The following is an 18,096-nucleotide window of genomic DNA, read 5'->3' as shown; positions in this document are numbered from 1 at the left end:
ATTTGCCTAAGAGGCCTCATTGGTGCTTCATCGTTACTTTGAGCATTAGCTTTTTATTTTCTTAAACCACAGTCTCACGTATGTAAAACATATCTTATACGAAGCAAGTCGAGCTTGAATTCAACCAAAGGAACGTCTTTCCATAACTAAGGCACTTGACATATGTACCCATATACAATCCACAATTCCTCCAAATACATTAAGCAATAAATTAGAATATAATCTATATATATGTACAGTCATATACTTGGCACGTATACTAAAAGGCGAAGCCAAAAGTCCTTTTTTTTTGGGTTTCCCTTTAATGATCATAGAAGTTTTTTTTAGGGGGGAAACGGGGGAGGAGGTTGGGGGGGGGGGGGGGAAGGAATTCATAAGTAGCAAATCTAAGCCCATAATTAGGAGCTTCATAGCAAATATTTCATAATTATCTAAAATAGCAATTTGTATTTTGTATTTTAGACACTATTTGCTATTGAAATACATATACAAACAGGATTTACTGTCCTTCTTTTTCTTAAATCAGTTGAGTTAAATAAGGAATAATTACCTCATGTATTTAAAACTGAAGATTCATTTTTCATAAATGACTCTATTAAACATATTTGTCATTATTTTTAAACTGAACTCAAATTCAAAACGCGATTTTACAGTATAATGTTTAACATCTCAAATCAAATTCAAATCAACTAAAGATTCTTATCTTCATGATCTTCAAAATTTCAAAATAAATCATCATTATTGTTAAAGCTATTGAATCGAAAAAGTGATTTCGTATATGAATTTCAGCAAATACGAAATCGTTTACTTAATCATGTTGTTCGAAATCGTTTTTATATGAATTTCATTATTGTTGTTTCAGCAAATCATTTTTTCATAACGAATTTTTAGTAAATCGTTTGAAATCGTTTTTCATCTCAGATTGCATTTTGAATATTTGATTGAACTCCATTATCTGATCGAACTCAATGTTGATTGAAAAGTTATTAATTGATCAAACTCGATTTTTCTATTTACTCAATTAACAGTATCGGTTTAATTTTTTCCAAAATATAATTATATTGACGTGAAGTGTATTTGCATATTTTATTTTCAGAATGTAATTATATTGAGGGTAAGTGTATTTGTATATTCTATAGAATTTACTTGCATTTTGTTCATTGTCTATATATTTTATTTGTGTTTGTATACTTAGAGTTTTGTTTGTATATATTGACTATAATTATATATTATTAGTTTATTTGTATATTGTGAGTGTATTTGTATATTTTATGTGAAATTATAATTTTTATAGTATAATTATATATTTTGTGTGCATTTGTATAATTAGAATTATGTTGTATATTTTAACTGCAGTTTTGCCTTTATGATTCTATTGCTATGTTGTTAGTATTTTTGCATATTATTTGACCAACTGAATATGCTGTATTTGTTAACTTATATTTTTTGGTAACATTTTTAATGTGCTGGAAATTGCAATGGGAAGCATGCCTGTTAGATTGTTATTTGGTGTTTATTATTTGATCAAATGTATTTGATTGTATTAAATTTTTTGATTGCAGTTATACATTATTGTGTAAAATTTTGAGGTTGTACTGCCTCCAAAATACAAGCGACCTTCTGGCAAACCTCCAAAGAAAGATTATGGAAAATCAGGAAGGAATATGTTCGAAAAGAAAATCATCAACTCATGTAGTGTTTTTCGCTTTAAGGGACACAATAAACGTTCGTGTAGGAAATACCGTAAATAATACATTTGTTGTGATGTTGCAATCATAAAGTTAACATTTGTTGTGCTGTTATATTCATTAAAGATATTTTTTTCAATGTCATAATGTTGAACTGATTTTCTACTTGTAGATACTACATATATGTGTAAAATTGAATATGTAGAATTACATATTCATATATTCAAAAAAATATAAAAACATATTCATATATTCAAAAAAAAAAACAAATATAATTTACCTATATATATATATATATATATATATATATATATATATATAGGTTTGAAAATCATATGTATCAACCTATATGTATTTGTAATTGTGTTTGAAAATATGTATATAGATACCTATATATATTTGAAATTGTGTTTGAAAATATATATACAGGTACCTATATGTAGTTGCAACTGTGTTTGAAAAATACATAAACATTTACCTATAGGCTTGTACATTCCATTTAAATACATTTGTATGTACATGTAAGCACAAATACATATAAAATACAAATATAAAAATGATAAGCTTAAGGTTACATTTGCAGTTACACATTTATTTGCAGGTGTATTTGTAAAAAAATATATATATATTTGCATGTATAACTATACTAGAATAGTATACGTGTGTTGCACGTGTATCAAACGTTTTTTTTAAGAATAAACGCATATATAAAATATATTAGTTGTGCGTGTGTTATCTTTAAATCGCTACAAAAAAGTAATTTCTTATACTATTTTTATGAACACATCAAACTAAAATTCAATCAATAAATCGCCTAACATCACAAGAATTATCAAAAAACCATCATCTATGTAAACTCAGCAAGTCGCCTAACATGCCTTTGATTTTTTCTATGCATCAATTTATCTAAAATAAAGATAAATCAAATTTAACACATATGCAAAACTCTTCAGTTAAAAGAAGACAAATATGAATTCTTACCGTATCATACCCTTTAATTCTTTAAGTACTTTCTAATAAGCAGCATGACAAAATACCCTCTAAGAGGCAAAATACATTCAAGGGGAAGAAAATCGATTTTACTATCGACTTTCAAATCGAAATAAAGCAATTGTGATAAATTTTTTGATTAATTTTAAAACTCTAAATTTTAAGAACCGTGCTATAGTCAAATGAGGAAAACTTAATAATAAAAAATGTAGTTGATTTTAAAATTTTAAATATAAAGAATTTAAATAGTAAAATGATGATTTTGTCTATTGAAAAGAATTTTAATTAAGGCAAAAACTTTGAATCACTTTTATAAGGTGCAGTTGGTTAAAGAGGATTTTAGTCATTATACTTTCTTATTTCCTACTTCTAAAATAACGTTTTTGTGATGGATTATTTTTATTCTTACGATTCTATATATTTGTACTTTATGTAAAATGTAATTATAATGAGATGATCTAAATAATAGAAAAATATAATTTAATTTATAATTTAAATCGTAATAATATTTTTTAAAGTTTTATATAGATTAAAATACTTTATATAAATTGGTAAATAGTGAGTAAAATTTACTATAATTTTAAATCATAATTTAAAATTTGATATATATAAACTGTTAGGGTTTTTGCCCTGATTTTCTTATTATATTTAAGTTTTACTTTTTCTTAGAAGAAAAATAAAAGTTATCATAATTACTTTTACTTTTTCTGAAAGAAAAATATAATTCTTTTTCATATTTGACTAAACTCTTTCTTTTGGACATCTATAAATAGAAGAACCCTTCTCATACCATAATACTGGACATCTATAAATAGAAGAACCCTTCTCATACCATAATACAATAACATCCACAATGTAGCCTTTAAAGAATCTTTGTTTAGGAGAGATTTTCTCTCTCATTAATTTTTATGTTTTTAATATTAAATTTTATATATAGATCAAATAATATAATAATATTAAACTTTTTAATATTGATTATGTGTCTTTTCAATTATCACCACAATGATTTACAGCTAATAACTTCCGTATCACCCTTTCGATTTCAAACCCAACATAAACATGCACGTTTAAGAATAAAATGATAAAGTAACGCCCAAATTGAGAAAAGGCGAATAATTTAAAAACACAGAAAAAAATGAATTAGGAAAGTCAAGTCTGAACTCCAGAAGCTTCTTTTTCTTCTCTCTCTTTTCTCAAACGTTTTCTTTCTATTTGGAAGATGAACAAGTAGGAAGAGGAAGAGGAAGCAGCAGATTCTTGGGCTACTACTTCATTACTTCTATGTCCCCCAGATTCAAAGGTCACACTTACATCGAATTTACAGTGAACCCTTGGCATAGAATCAGACAACACAATAGAGAGGTGAAGATGGGTGCTTGGAGGACAGAAACGTTCCTGGGAGATGATCATCAAGTTTCGCTTGTAATTTCCTCTTCTTTTCCCTTTTCCTTCGTTTTTCATGCTTTAACACGTTTGAAGAGTTGCATATAATATGTGTCAGGTATGCTTAATCTTGTCAATTTTGAATGTCTTGATGTTTGCATGTCAGCGAGATTGTTGAATTTGAGGTATGGGATAGTAATAGAAGCAAAAACTGGATGTTCTTGCAACCAGGTTATCTAATGTTTCTCAGTGGCAGAAAAAGATTAGGGGATCTGTAGATGGAAGGAGTTGTAGACTTTAAGACAGTGATTAGCTGATAAATTGGATATAAAAGGACAAAATATATTATTTTGTTCAGAAAAGAAATCTTCATTCGTGTAGCTCAAAGATCTTCAAAAGGATCCTCCTACTTCTTGTAGCGCTGGTACTATACTCTTCCTATGCTTTTAATTTTATTCTTTTGTTGTAATTTTATTTGCTTAACAAATGTTTTATTTTTTAGTTACGGCAGGTTTGAAGAGAGGAAGAGTAAACAGAAGAATTCGGGAGAGGTGATTGACCCTAGATGAAAAGATATGGAGATCAAGGATTAGGATAGAAGGTTAGTAAGTAGTTGATCATTGTTCAGTTCTCTTAAAATTGAAGCCGTGCTTAGCGGTCAAGTAGGTTCTTCCGTGGAAAATGTGTTTCGAGTCTTTAGGAATCACAATTTTTAGGTATTTTACTTGTCGATTAAAAAAATTGGGAGCCACAACAAATCAATACCCATGGAGATGGAGACGGATGCCAATAGACAGGAAGAATTTAATAATTGTGCATTGGGTATACATTACGAAGTACTTAGAAAAATAACTTCTGCAATCATGATATTTAGAACTAAAATCGTTTTTCCTTTGCATTATTCTTTCTCATCGTCGATTCCTTTTCTTCCATTTAAATTTCTTTTTTATTCTACTCCGCAATTGTATAGTGTACATATTTTGAATGGTTTTAGAACTTGAGGGATGATTGTGGTTGAAGAGATCATCTTTGAGATTTTATTGTAGCACATTTAGATTTGGCGATCACCATAATATTAGGGAATATGTTTAAAAATTCTACTATCATGTCTAATGACCGTCCAAGTATTTGGCAAAAGGTGTGGAGAATTAAATATATACTCATGATAGCTAACATTTAACCTCTGTGCACTATATAATTTTTTGGTGAAAGGTGTGCATCAGACCACCCTTTGCCTAAGGTGGCTCCGGCCATGGCCATGTCATGTGATGCTAGTGTGATCTAGCTGCCACAAAATTCCTGTCTTTATTTTTTCTTGCATCAATATTTTGTTTATGTCTTTATGCTAGTTTAATAGACACATCAATGGCTGCATTTTCTGTCACTCGAATGGAAGTTATGATGTATGTTCTGTTTTTTAGAAGTGGCTTGGTAACAACATAACTGAATCGAATTAGGAGGGGATTGAAAAGTTTTACAAAAACAGCGATACAGTGAAAGAATGCATAGCTCTCTGTTGGCAAAAATTGAAAATGGAATCGCGTTACTTTTACTGATGTCCAATCTTGTGAAGTAGTTTATTCAGCATGTATTTCTTCTTCTATATGCATTGATGCATCAATAGTATGTGCTGCATTATGAACTGGAGTGTTTGTTTAGCATTTATTCGTGCAGGGACTTTTATATGTGAATCTGGAACTCTGTTATGCAGATTGGCTGTTATGTATTCCTTAGGATGTGCCCGTCTATAAAAGAGCATTTCCTTCTTCCCTTGTCGTTATCCAGTGTTCCTTGGATAGACATTAGATTTTTCTATTCGCTTAATAATCTAACTAGTGCGGCGACATCAAGGGAGCAGATGACTAAATTGGTGCAGTTTGCTAAAGACAATGGCTCAATTATTGTTTATGATTCTGCATATGATATGTATATATGTGATGACAGTCCGAAGTCCATCTTTGAGATTTCTGGAGCCAAAGAGGTAAGTTCAGATCATGTTATTTGGTTAACGATGATTATTTTCTGGTGGAAGTTTCACCTATCATTTGGTTAAACTTTGTAGCATGTAACAGTAGATGACAAACCCATATTGTCTGTGTATTACTTTTTTAGCTGTTACTTATCAGTACATTGCTTACTATAATGATCAATCTTCTTCCATTTTTCTTTAAATCCCATTACAACTATACCTCAATTTCAAGTTCAAGTTACTTAGTGCCTATTTGGCCATGAGAGTTTTTTTACTTTTTTTCGGAAAAATTTATTCACTTTATTCCAGACAAATTTACCTGTTGCTGGTTCTTTGTACTATACTTCTTTTGATCAATCTCAGATATTGGCTTAGTGTTATGTAGTTCCTTTACCTTAGTGATTGTTGTTTACTTATTACAGTTAGTGATTCTTTTCATTTGTCCTAGCCTTGGTGGACAGAGTTACTTGATATCTGTTGTTGGTAGGAGATGATAGATATCCCATGAATTTAGGTGAGGTGCGCGAAAGCTGGCCTAAACACCACGGTTATCAAAAGAAAAAATGAAATGGCAGGAGCAGTAATTTGTACTTTCTACTGGTTGTGATCAATATTAAACCTTATCATGTTCACTGTTTTTCCATTTACTGGGGATGACAAAATTTGCTGATCAGCATCTAAGTATTGTGGCACAGGTAATGTTTCAAACATCGATTGATAAATAATTCATTGGTAATTTTTGTTTTTGAATTCTATGTTCCTTGATCAATTCTTGTGGGCTTTTGACCATAGTGTCATACATTGTGGAAGCTTAAGTGGATAGTTAAGAATAAAGATAGCGAATACTTCAATTGGTAATTCTCTTGTAATTCCCTTTTTTCTACCAAAAGATAAATAAAATGAGTAAGCAACTTGCTTTTACGTTCTGAAGTTATTGTTGTTAACTATCTATATACCTAGCATGAAATATTGAGATGAATCTAGAATTTGTCTGGTACTGATTTCTAAAATCTTCTGCAGTTTCTCTAGTATTATCCATCATAGAAATGGATATTGATGTCAGATATTCTTGTTTGACAGAATCAACTAAAGGAATAGAACAATTAGAAGTAGCATTTATGTCAGTGTTAATGCAAATGTATATTCTTTGTTGTCCTGACACCGATTGTGGATAATAGAGGTGAAGAAGGACATGATTTATTATTTGAAGAATGTGGAAACTGCTGAATTGTTTTAGCTTTTCATGAGAAGAAGTGTTGCTTTTGTGTTCATCCATTAACACATCTACCCTTTCTTTAATCGTAGAAATCCATTTTTGAATTGGCATTAGCTTACATTCTCTTTTTCTAGGTAGTATCTGGTCCTGAATCTAACACAGCAAAGGACGACACAGAGAATGGCGTGGGAAAATCTGATACATACAGTCATGACAAGACTGCTGCTATGGGAGCTGGTTAGTCTATCTTCCTACACAATTTTTAGTTTTGTGAAATTTATGTTCTTTTAGTTTGAGGAGTTTTTCCTGGTGCATACTTTCCCGATCTGAACAGGAAAGCTATTAAACTACTCTATCCTCACGTCCAGTTGTATAGTGTATAATTTGTCTTGCATAACTCATATATTTTTAGCACCATATTCATATTTCACATCCCCTTCCCCTAGCAACCAAAAGAACAATAATATAAGTACGGATATAAGTAAGGACTGGACTATAAAACTTGAAACTTAAAAGTGAGAAGATATGTATCATTGATGTGTGTGAAGTTATCATGAGGTTACTCGGTCACTCTCCATAAAAGTTTAAGTTTTCTATTCACAAAACATCAGAACAAATAGTTTTATATATGAGAAATTATTAAACATGCGAGGTATGAAAGAACAATATTACCTTCTCGTCAACTAATATAACCATTTTTTTGAGAACCGCCTCCATTCTTAAACGGCTTCGTTGGCCCGCTTCCGATGACCAAGACTTTGATCATCCAGACACAGTTTCTTGGCTTTGAAGTATTGATACCCACTACTTCGGTGATAGGATCCATTGTAATAATCTTCTAAAAAATAGAAGTTAGAACGATAAGAATGTATAATTTCATAGTAGAGGTAAATTTGTTAGATGAGAAGAATTATACCTGAATATGTAAATCTTGTTGGCAGGTAGGTAGATGAAGAAGGTTAGTTATGAGCAATAGAAATTATAATATATTTTACTAAAAGGACACATAGAACGATAAGAACGTAGAATAGAGGTAAGTTTGTGAGGTGAGAAGAATTATACCTGAATATGTCGTAGGTTGCTAGACAAAGAAGGTTAGTTATGAGTCGTAGAAAATAAAATATATTGAACTAATAGGACACATTAAGCTAAATTAAACTAAATAATTTATGTTGGCATAGCAAGTAATATTGTGTTTAAATTAACAAAAGGGAGATAAAATATAACAACAAAAAATTGAAAATAAAATTGTTGATGATATAATGATAAAAACCTGAAAATAAAATTATTGAAACTGTGCTAAGACGAAAAACAATGAAATATCGCAACTGCTTCTAACTATGAACAATGAAAAAGCTCAAAGTTTTATATAGAAGGACGAAATATACAAACCAAAGAGGACACAAATTTGGATGTGTTTTTGGTGAAACCAAGTAGGGGAAAAAAATGAAAAAATAAGCTAAATTTGGAAAGAATTTAATTGTAGGGAAATTTAGGGTGTTTTGGTTGAAAGAAACCAAGTAGGAACCAAATAGGAGAAAAAAAATACGGTTGTTTTAACCAAGTAGGGAAAAATGGGTATTTTGATCAATAGGAAAAAAAGTTAAAAAAAAAATGGGGAAAAACTAAATTTGGAAAGAATTTAATTGTAGGGTGTTTTTTGGTTGAAAGAAATCAAGTAGGAATCAAATAGGATTAAAAAAAGTCGGATGTTTTAACCAAGTAGAAAAACAAAGGGTGTTTTAATTAAGTAGGGAGAAAAGCTAAATTTGGGTAGAATTTAATTGTAGCAAATATTTAGTATATTTATTTTGAAGAATTTAATTATAGGGAAAAGGGTAAAAGACGATTTTGTCTAAAGCGAACTTTTTAATGAAGGGCAAAAAGTTCAATTCACTTTTCTAAAGACCTTCACACTTTTAATATATATATATATATATATTATATATATATGTACATTCAAATTTAAGTACTTATTTAGGTAAAAACATAAATAAATATACGTACAAATATAAAGTTGTGCAACTAACTATTGAATAGGTAAGATATGAACATAGACATATATAATCACTTATGTAAAACAAGACAAATATTCAACATAAAATCACAACGAAAATATTTTCATTTAATTTCATAAAGTACCTTTCTTCAAAATACAAAAACATAACTGTGTAATTCAAACAACATTTCAAACAAAACGTAAAAGTAATATCGAAATTTAAAAACTACCCAACTACGTCACTGTCATCATAGCGCTTCATGTTGTCAAATACAAATACAACTACAAGACTATCAAACTTCAAGAACTTCTGTGTCGTTTGTTATCTATCAAACTTCAAGAACTTCTGCGTCGTTTGTTATCCTGATTTGACTAACATGCCTCATTGGTGCTTCGTCGTCACTTTGAGCATTAGCTTTTTGTTTTCTTAAATTATAGTCCCACGTAAGTGAAGCATATCTTGTACGAAGCAAGTCAGGCTTGAACTCAACCAAAGGAACGTCTTCCCTATAACTAAGGCCCTCAACATATGTACCATATACAATCCACAATTCCTACAAATATACTAAGCAATAAATTAGAATATAATCTGTATATATGTACAGTCATATACTTGGCATATGTATATTAAAAGGCGAAGCAAAGAGTCCCCCTTCCTGAGTTTCCCTTTTAATGATTATAGAAATCTTTTTTTCGAATGGGGAAGGGGGAAGGGGCGAGAGGGAGAAATTCATAAGTAGCAAATTTAAGCCTATAATTAGAAGCTTCATAGTAACCGTTTCATAATTATCTGAAATAGCAATTTGTATTTTGTATTTTAAATATTATTTGCTATTGAAATACATATACAAACGGGATTTACTGTCATTTTTCTCAAATTAGTTGAGTTAAATAAAGAGTATTTGCCTCATGTATTTAAAACTGAAGATTCTTTTTTCATAAATGACTCTTATTAAATATATTTGTCATTATTTTTCAACTCAACTCAAATTCAAATAGCGATTTTACAATATAATGTTCAACATCTCAAATCAAATTCAAATCAACTATAGATTCTTATCTTTATGATCTTCAAAATAACATAAATCATCATTGTTGTTAGAGGAATTGAATCGGAAAAGTGATTTCATATATGAATTTCAGCAAATACAAAATCGTTTACTTAATCATGTTGTTTGAAATCGTATTTTTATATGAATTTCATCATTGTTGTTCAGCAAAATATTTCTTCATAACGATTTTTCAGCAAATCGTTTTTCATCTTAAATTGTATTTTGAATATTTGATTGAACTTCATTATTTGATCGAGCAAAAGTTATTATTTGATCAAACTTTTGCTATTTACTCAATTAACAGTATCGATTTTATTTTTTCAAAATGTAATTATATTGGCGTTGTGTGTATTTGTATATTCTGTTTTCAAAATGTAATTATATTGGCGCTGAGTGTATTTATATATTGAGTGTAATTAAATGTTGTTCGTTTTTTATTTATTTATTTGTTTGCTTTTGTATATTTTCACTGTATTTGTATTTTTAGAGTTTTGTTTGTATATATTGATTATAATTGTATATTATTAATTTATTTGTATGTTGTGAGTGTATTTGTATATTTTTTGTGAAATTGCGGCTTTGAGAGTGTGATTTTATATTTTGTGTGCATTTGTATAATTAGAGTTGTGTTGTATATTTTGATTAATTTTGCCTTTATGATTATATTGGTATGTTGTCTATATTTTTGTATATAATTTAACCGATTGAATATGCTGTATTTGTTAATTTATATTTTTCAACAACATTTTTTATGTGTTGGAGATTGGCAATTGGAAGCATCCCTATTAGATTGTTATAATTGGTGTTTAATATTTGGTTAAATGGTTTTGATTGTATTAAATTTTTTTTTATTGCAGTTATACACTATTGTGTAAAATTTTGAGGTTGCACTGTTCCTAAAATACAAGCAACCTCCTAGAAGACCTCCAAAGAAAGATTGCGGAAAATTAGAAAGAAATATGTTTAAAAAGAAAATCATCTAACTCATGTAGCGTTTGGACACAATAGACGTTTGTGTAGAAAATATTGTAAATGATACATTAGTTGTGATGTTGTAATCGTAAATTTAACATTTGTTGTGATGTTATATTCATTAAAGATATTTTTTCGAATGTCATAACGTTGAATTGATTTCCTACTTGTAGACACTGCACATATGTGTAAAATTGGATATGTAAAATTACATATTCATATATTCAGGAAAATTATACATATTTATATATTCAAAAAAAAAAAAATACAAATATAGTTTGCCTATGTGTATTTGCAACTAGGTCTGAAAATACATATGTATCTAGTATCTACCAATATGTACTTGCAATTGTGTTTGAAATATGTATACAGGTACCTACACGTATTTGAAAGTATGTTTGAAAATATATATGCAGGTACCTATATGTATTTACAACTGTGTTTGAAAAATACATATACAGTTACCTATAGGCTTGTACTATAACGCCCCAAACCTGGTACTCGGAACGCTATACGGTGCTTATGACTCCGAAGGACCACAAGCTAATCCATGACTGATATCTGTACGTGTACACTGGATAACATCATGAAAAATATGAAAACATTAACTGAAAGGCCATAAGGTTCAAAACTGAGACATGATAGCTGATAAAATATAACATCTGAATGGGGTATGAAATACTTAAAAGAGTTGAAATAAACTGACTGAACATGATAGTCTGAAAGCCTCTAACTGATTGAATTGTCTGAATAAGGAGTTGATGGCACATGTTCCCAACTAACTCCAACTAATAAATTAATTAATGAGATAATAAAGTAATGGCCGTGTCCTTGAAGGATGAGGATTCACTGCTAACTCTGCCTGCTGAGACTGGAATGTTACTGATGCTCTGGAGCTTGTGTCTCTGAACCTATGGTATAAAACTTCATAGCGCAAATGCGTCAGTACGATGGAATGTACTTGTATACATGTGAGGTAGGCTGAATGCAAAGGGTTCATATGCATGAACTATACTAACTGACTGAATAACATGAACGTGAGAATACATGCATGAATACATAATAGCTGTAACTGAGATTGTGATAACATAATTACTGAGTCTGGGTACTGATAACATGAGATACCGATAATTGTATAACTGAAATAACTGTTAACATAAGTGACTATATCTGACAGTCCTGAATCTGGTGGAATTAGCTGAGTTTCGTACTGTTCTGAGTTGACTGTATCTGACAGTCCTGAATTTTGTAGAACTATTTGAGTTCTATTACTGAGACTAAATGACTGTATCTGACAGTCCTGATTCTGTAACTAAAACTGTGGGAAGTATTCATCTAACCGACATGTCCCAAATAACGCAATATAACTGAGTTGGGGTTCAATTTGTAACCCCAATAGAAAGGGTGTCAATACCGCGCTACTGGTAAGGACAATCTCTGAGTAACTCTCATATAACAGGTAACTCTAATGAGAACGGTGGGAACCCTCATATAACAGGTTAAGCCACCTCATCTACCCTCATATAGCAGGCTATAATGTCTCAACTTATGTTGGCTACGTAGTTCTGGAATGCAACGATTGCTTCTAAGAATCACACCCTCATATAACAGGTGAGTTCTCCATCCTTGGGTTCACTCGGTGCTAATTTCTACTCCCATCTGAATAGACACTGAACATGAATTACTGAATTGAACTAGACTGAATTAACTGAGTTTCGTTGACAGACGCAATATTACTGAGATCTGATAACTGACTGAGATTGTTGAAGTTACTGAGTTTTCCTGAGTCATGAGACTGACTGAATTCTACTAAACATGGCTTGACTGAGAGTATCTTGAAAACATGACATTGGATCTAGGCATATAACTAAATTTTCGGGTACAAGTACCCTCAGGACTCGATAGAAGGAAACTGACAAAGCATGACTTTCTTGAATACATGATCAATATCATAATCCATAATTCATTGACTAAGATATTTCATCAAACACTTGTCATGTATAAACTTGTACATAATTGGGGATTTCATAATGTCATACTATTTGGGCACTTTTCCATCACATCGACATTTAATCAAACACATGGTAAGCATTGTATATGTAGACAACATTATACAACAAGTAAACATCATGATTCAATTCTAATTTCACCATTCAAGGGTTTAATCATGGATTCACATGAATCTACACCTATAATAATTAATTTCACTTAAGATTTATCACTAAACATGGAATATAATTCAATTGGTCATTATCAACATGAACAAAAGCAAACCCAACATGAAATTCATAAAATTTATACACTTGAACTTTGAAAAGAGATTCTTGGGCTTCATGGACGAAAGGAGTCCATTAATGAACACTACGCATACCTGGGTTGAGTGATTTCTTGAAGATTTGTGGAGGAAAACTTAAATTCTTGACTTGGAATTAAGCACCTAGGGTTTCTTGTTCTTGGGGATTGATCTCTTAGAAAAACCCTAATTTGTTGTTGTTGAGGAATAATGAACTTCTGAGCTATGGTCGGGTGTAATTTGGGGTTAAATCAGGTGGAAAAAGACCCAAATACTCTTTTAAAAATGACTTTAAAATAACTGAATGGGATGTGTGACGGTGGGTGCGACGGTCCGTCGCTGGATCGACGATCCGTCGGTCCTGACCATCGCACCTGGGCAGAAAGGGGTGGGTCTCCTTTGCGATGGCCTGAGCGATGGTCCGTCGCTAGCCCGACGGTCCGTTGGCCTGGACTGTCACTTTTAGGCAGAAGGTGGTCTCACTGCCTCGCTGCGACGGCATGGGCGACGGTCCGTCGCTAGCCCGGCAGTCCGTCGGCATCCACCGTCGCACCTGGGCGGTTTTGACTGCCTTCTGTATTTGAGCCATAACTTTCTCTTCCGATGTCAGATTTTGACGAAATTGATATCGTTGGAAAGCTAATTCAATTTTCCACATGAAAAAAAGTGAAAATCTTAAAAATTCCATGTGTACAAAAATAGATTCATCTTTCAAAGTAAGTGTCTATTATTCTTGAGACGATTTCAAGTGAGGTAGAAGTACGGGGTATTACATGTACATTCCCATTTAAATACACTTATATGTACATGTACAAACACAAATATATATAAAATAAAAACATAAAAATGATAATTAAGTTTACATTTGCAGTTACACATTTATTTGCAGATGTATTTGAAAAAAATACATTTGCATGTATAACTATATAAAAGTCTACATTCAAATTTAAATACATATTTAGGTACATGCACAAACGTAAATACAAATAAGTACAAATATAAAATTGTTCAACTAACTACTGAATATGTAAGATATGAACATAGAGATGTATAATCACTTATGTAAAACAAGACAAATATTCAACATAAAACCACAACGAAAATACTTCCATTTAATTTCATAAAGTACCATTCTGCAAAATACAAAAAGATAACTGCGCAATTCAAACAACTTTTCAAACAAAGCCTAAAAGAAAGATCGAAACTTAGCAACTACCCAACTGCGTCACTGTCATCATAGCACTTCATGTTGTGAAATACAAAATATAACTACAAGACTATCAAACTTCAAGAACTTTTGTGTCGTCTGTTATCCTGATTTGCCTAATAGGCTTCATTGGTGCTTAATCATCACTTTGAGCATTAGCTTCTTGTTTTCTTAAATCATAGTCCCACGGTGAAACATATCTTATACGAAGTAACTCGGGCTTGAACTCAATCAAAGAAACGCCTTCCCCATAACTAAGGCACTCGACATATGTACCCATATACAATCCACAATTTTTACAAATACATTAAGCAATAAATTAGAATATAATCCGTATATATGTAAATTCAGATACTTGACATATGTATATTAAAAAACTTACAAACTGTCACTTGATTATTTTCTTACCATGAATATATGATCATGCGACACCTATTCAATAAAAAAAGACATACATCTATATTACATAAACAAAATTGAAATATACAAAACACATAGACATAAATAACTTTATTACACTGTAAAATATAAAATACACATTCAACACAGTATAAAAATACATATAAATCTGCATATGTATTTACAGAATTCATATCTTATCCATATGTGTATATATATGCATATAGGACATAAATCTCTATGCATATATACAAAAAAGGGAAACTATACAAATACATATGTTACCTAACATATACGTAATTAAAAAATACAAATATATATATACACACACATATATAGGTAATCAAAAATAAATAATGAATATCTTAAACAGTAAGAAATACAAATAAATACATTTGTTACCCTCTAAAAGGACATAGAACAGTTCAAAAATAAACCCATAATATACAAAAGTACATATGGATATGCATATATATATACAAAATATAAATATATGCACATGCCTCGAATGTATATATACATAGCAAGATTTGAACATATACACACACACACACACAAATGAGTACCCATTAGCTAATAAATACATACACAAAATACCTCTTCGTCTTTAACTTCTTTTGAATCATATTCAGAAGAGTTTTCAACATCATGACTTAAAATTTTTCTTGATTCTTCGATTTATTTTGCTTATTTTTTTTTTCCCTCAAATCTTTGTATTTTGGGGGCTATGGAGATGAAGGTTTTTAAATACTTTTTGTTTTATAATCTCGGTCTTTTTCTCTGGATCGTTACGATACTTTGATCGAACTTCTTCAATGCTCACTGGTTTCTTCGACTGTATAGGAGTAGAAGCAACTTTAACAACTTCATCTTAAGTTAGTCCAATACGAAATGATGGTGGATTATCAAAAATTAAATTGATAGGTGATATATCTCTATTTGATCTTCTATATGACATGTGTTCTGCCAGTAGAGCAAACCTCCACAATCATATAATTAAAAAGCTCAAAAACGACAATAACAATGGTGTACAAAAATATAAAATACAGAATATATATAATTTTTGGAAGAGATAACATGCAATAACTGAAAATTAATAGATAACATGCAATAACTGAAAATTAATAGTTACCTGATTTTGTGGAACACGATCTTTATCTAAAACGTGAGAAAAAGTAAGAAATTGAAAAGAAAATCTGAAAAATAGAAAATTTTTGAAAAAAAAGACATAAAAGGTAAAGTGAGATAAAGGAAAGAGTCGTGAAAGGTGGACAAGTTACTACTGATATCTGCCAACGCGCGGTATTTGGTTGGTCCCACTTAAAAATATGTTATTTTTGGCACAAAAAGTAATTTTATAAAAGTGTTGCTATTTTTCTTAATTATGGTCTTAAGTTTGTCACTTCTTATAGTTTTTTCTTTTTTTCAGTGTTGTAACACATGAAAAGTGAAGAAAAACGCTAAGACCTCTGGATATTTTTTGTTTACTAGTTTAACCGCACCTGTAACTACGTGTAATATTTGATTATTAAAAATTAGACGATTTTATCTATTGTGAAGATTTCAATGAAGTGCAAAAATTTCAAATTACTTCTCAAAGATCCTTCACATTTTAATATAGTAATGTACATAACATATATTTTATTATAAGCACATATATAATTTACCACCAGAAGTTTCAAATGGTTAATAGATCTACTTTTGCGTTTGTCATGCAGTACTTCTTTTTTTGCTGCCAGAGGTTGAGAGAGACACATCCATTTGAACTATATTGGTAGTGCGATAATTTATTTATTTTTTTTATATTTAAAGTCTTTTCTTAGTTTTAAAGTTAAATCTTTAGAAAATATATTATTACTTACTTAAAATTTTTAAAAATTTGGTACTTCTTATATTTTTCTTATTCTAACATTTTCATATTTATTTCTAGATTTTTCAAATTTTCTTAAAATCAACTTTAGTTGATATAGAATTCTTAACTAATGAAAAATGTATTACTTATCATTAATTTAGATGACTTCTAATACGAAAATAGTTTAACATAAATATTTGATTAATTTTTAACTTTAAATATTAGGAAAATAGTTACTTTTTTTTTGTCTAAAACAGAGACTTTTAATGAAAGGCAAAAAGTTCAAATAATATTTCTAAGGCCCTTCACACTTTTACTATAGTATAGATTTAATAAAAACTAGCTCAAAATCAATTTTAAAATTTTTTGATCAAGTACAAAACTACATTTTTATCATGATAGTGGTGTATATCATTTGGTAGTGAATGTTTATCAAGAATATAGATAGTATCTATAAGATCTATCAAAATTTAGTGAATATCTATCAAGATTTGAAATGCCTATCTTTTGGAGAGAAATTAGGTAGAATTTCTTCTATAAATAGAGGAGCTTTCTTTATTGTAAATCATCCCTCAACTGAATAAGATATCTACTCTCTTCTCTCCATTTTTCATCTTACTTTATATTTCATAACACGTTATCAGCGTGAAATTTATCGTCTCAAATTTGAAGGTTAAGGTATTATTTTTCTTCCATTTCATATGACCAGTGGCGGAGCCACCTTATGATAGGGGGTTCATCTGAACTCCCTTCGATAGAAAATTATACTAGTTATACATGATTAAAATTATTTTTTATGTATATATAATTGATGTTGAACCCTATTCGGCTAGTTCGTGTGCCTACTTTTTTCGATTTTGAACCCTTTTAGTAAAAATTCTGGTTCCGCCACTGCATATGATGAATAATCTTACAAAATTTGAGTTCGTTCTCCTCCAAAGTTCGAGCAAGAACTATATTTCATGGTTGCTGGATGCTGAAATCCACTTAGATGCTATGAGTCTTGGAGATGCCATCAAGAAAGAAAATACAATATCTAATCAAAATTGTACCTAGGCTATGATTTTCTTGCGTCA

General features: G+C 30.3%; 1 protein-coding gene across 16 annotated transcripts; it reads left to right on the top strand.

The window, feature by feature from the left end:
* The first annotated feature begins 3,776 nt into the window (after positions 1-3,776).
* Positions 3,777-11,414, top strand: LOC107863529 (probable LL-diaminopimelate aminotransferase, chloroplastic). Of its 16 annotated transcripts, none has more exons than XR_007053130.1 (7): positions 3,779-4,100; positions 4,180-4,485; positions 4,564-4,662; positions 5,773-6,042; positions 6,479-6,725; positions 7,381-7,483; positions 11,155-11,414. XR_007053130.1 is itself a non-coding variant. In XM_047408490.1 (6 exons), the coding sequence occupies exons 4-6, from the start codon at positions 5,797-5,799 to the stop codon at positions 11,178-11,180; spliced, it is 375 nt and encodes a 124-aa protein (XP_047264446.1). In that variant the 5' UTR covers positions 3,777-4,100; positions 4,228-4,485; positions 4,573-4,662; positions 5,773-5,796; the 3' UTR covers positions 11,181-11,414. The 16 variants fall into 16 exon arrangements, 11 of the variants coding, with proteins under 11 accessions (XP_047264446.1, XP_016564962.1, XP_047264445.1 ...); XR_007053129.1 differs by having other exon boundaries at positions 3,780-4,100; positions 4,228-4,485; XM_047408490.1 differs by lacking the exon at positions 6,479-6,725 and having other exon boundaries at positions 3,777-4,100; positions 4,228-4,485; positions 4,573-4,662.
* Positions 11,415-18,096: the final 6,682 nt, after the last annotated feature.

The sequence above is a fragment of the Capsicum annuum genome, chromosome 3 (genome assembly GCF_002878395.1).
Source record: "Capsicum annuum cultivar UCD-10X-F1 chromosome 3, UCD10Xv1.1, whole genome shotgun sequence".
Classification (NCBI taxonomy): Eukaryota; Viridiplantae; Streptophyta; class Magnoliopsida; order Solanales; family Solanaceae; genus Capsicum; species Capsicum annuum.
This window is presented reverse-complemented; position numbering and strand designations above follow the sequence as displayed.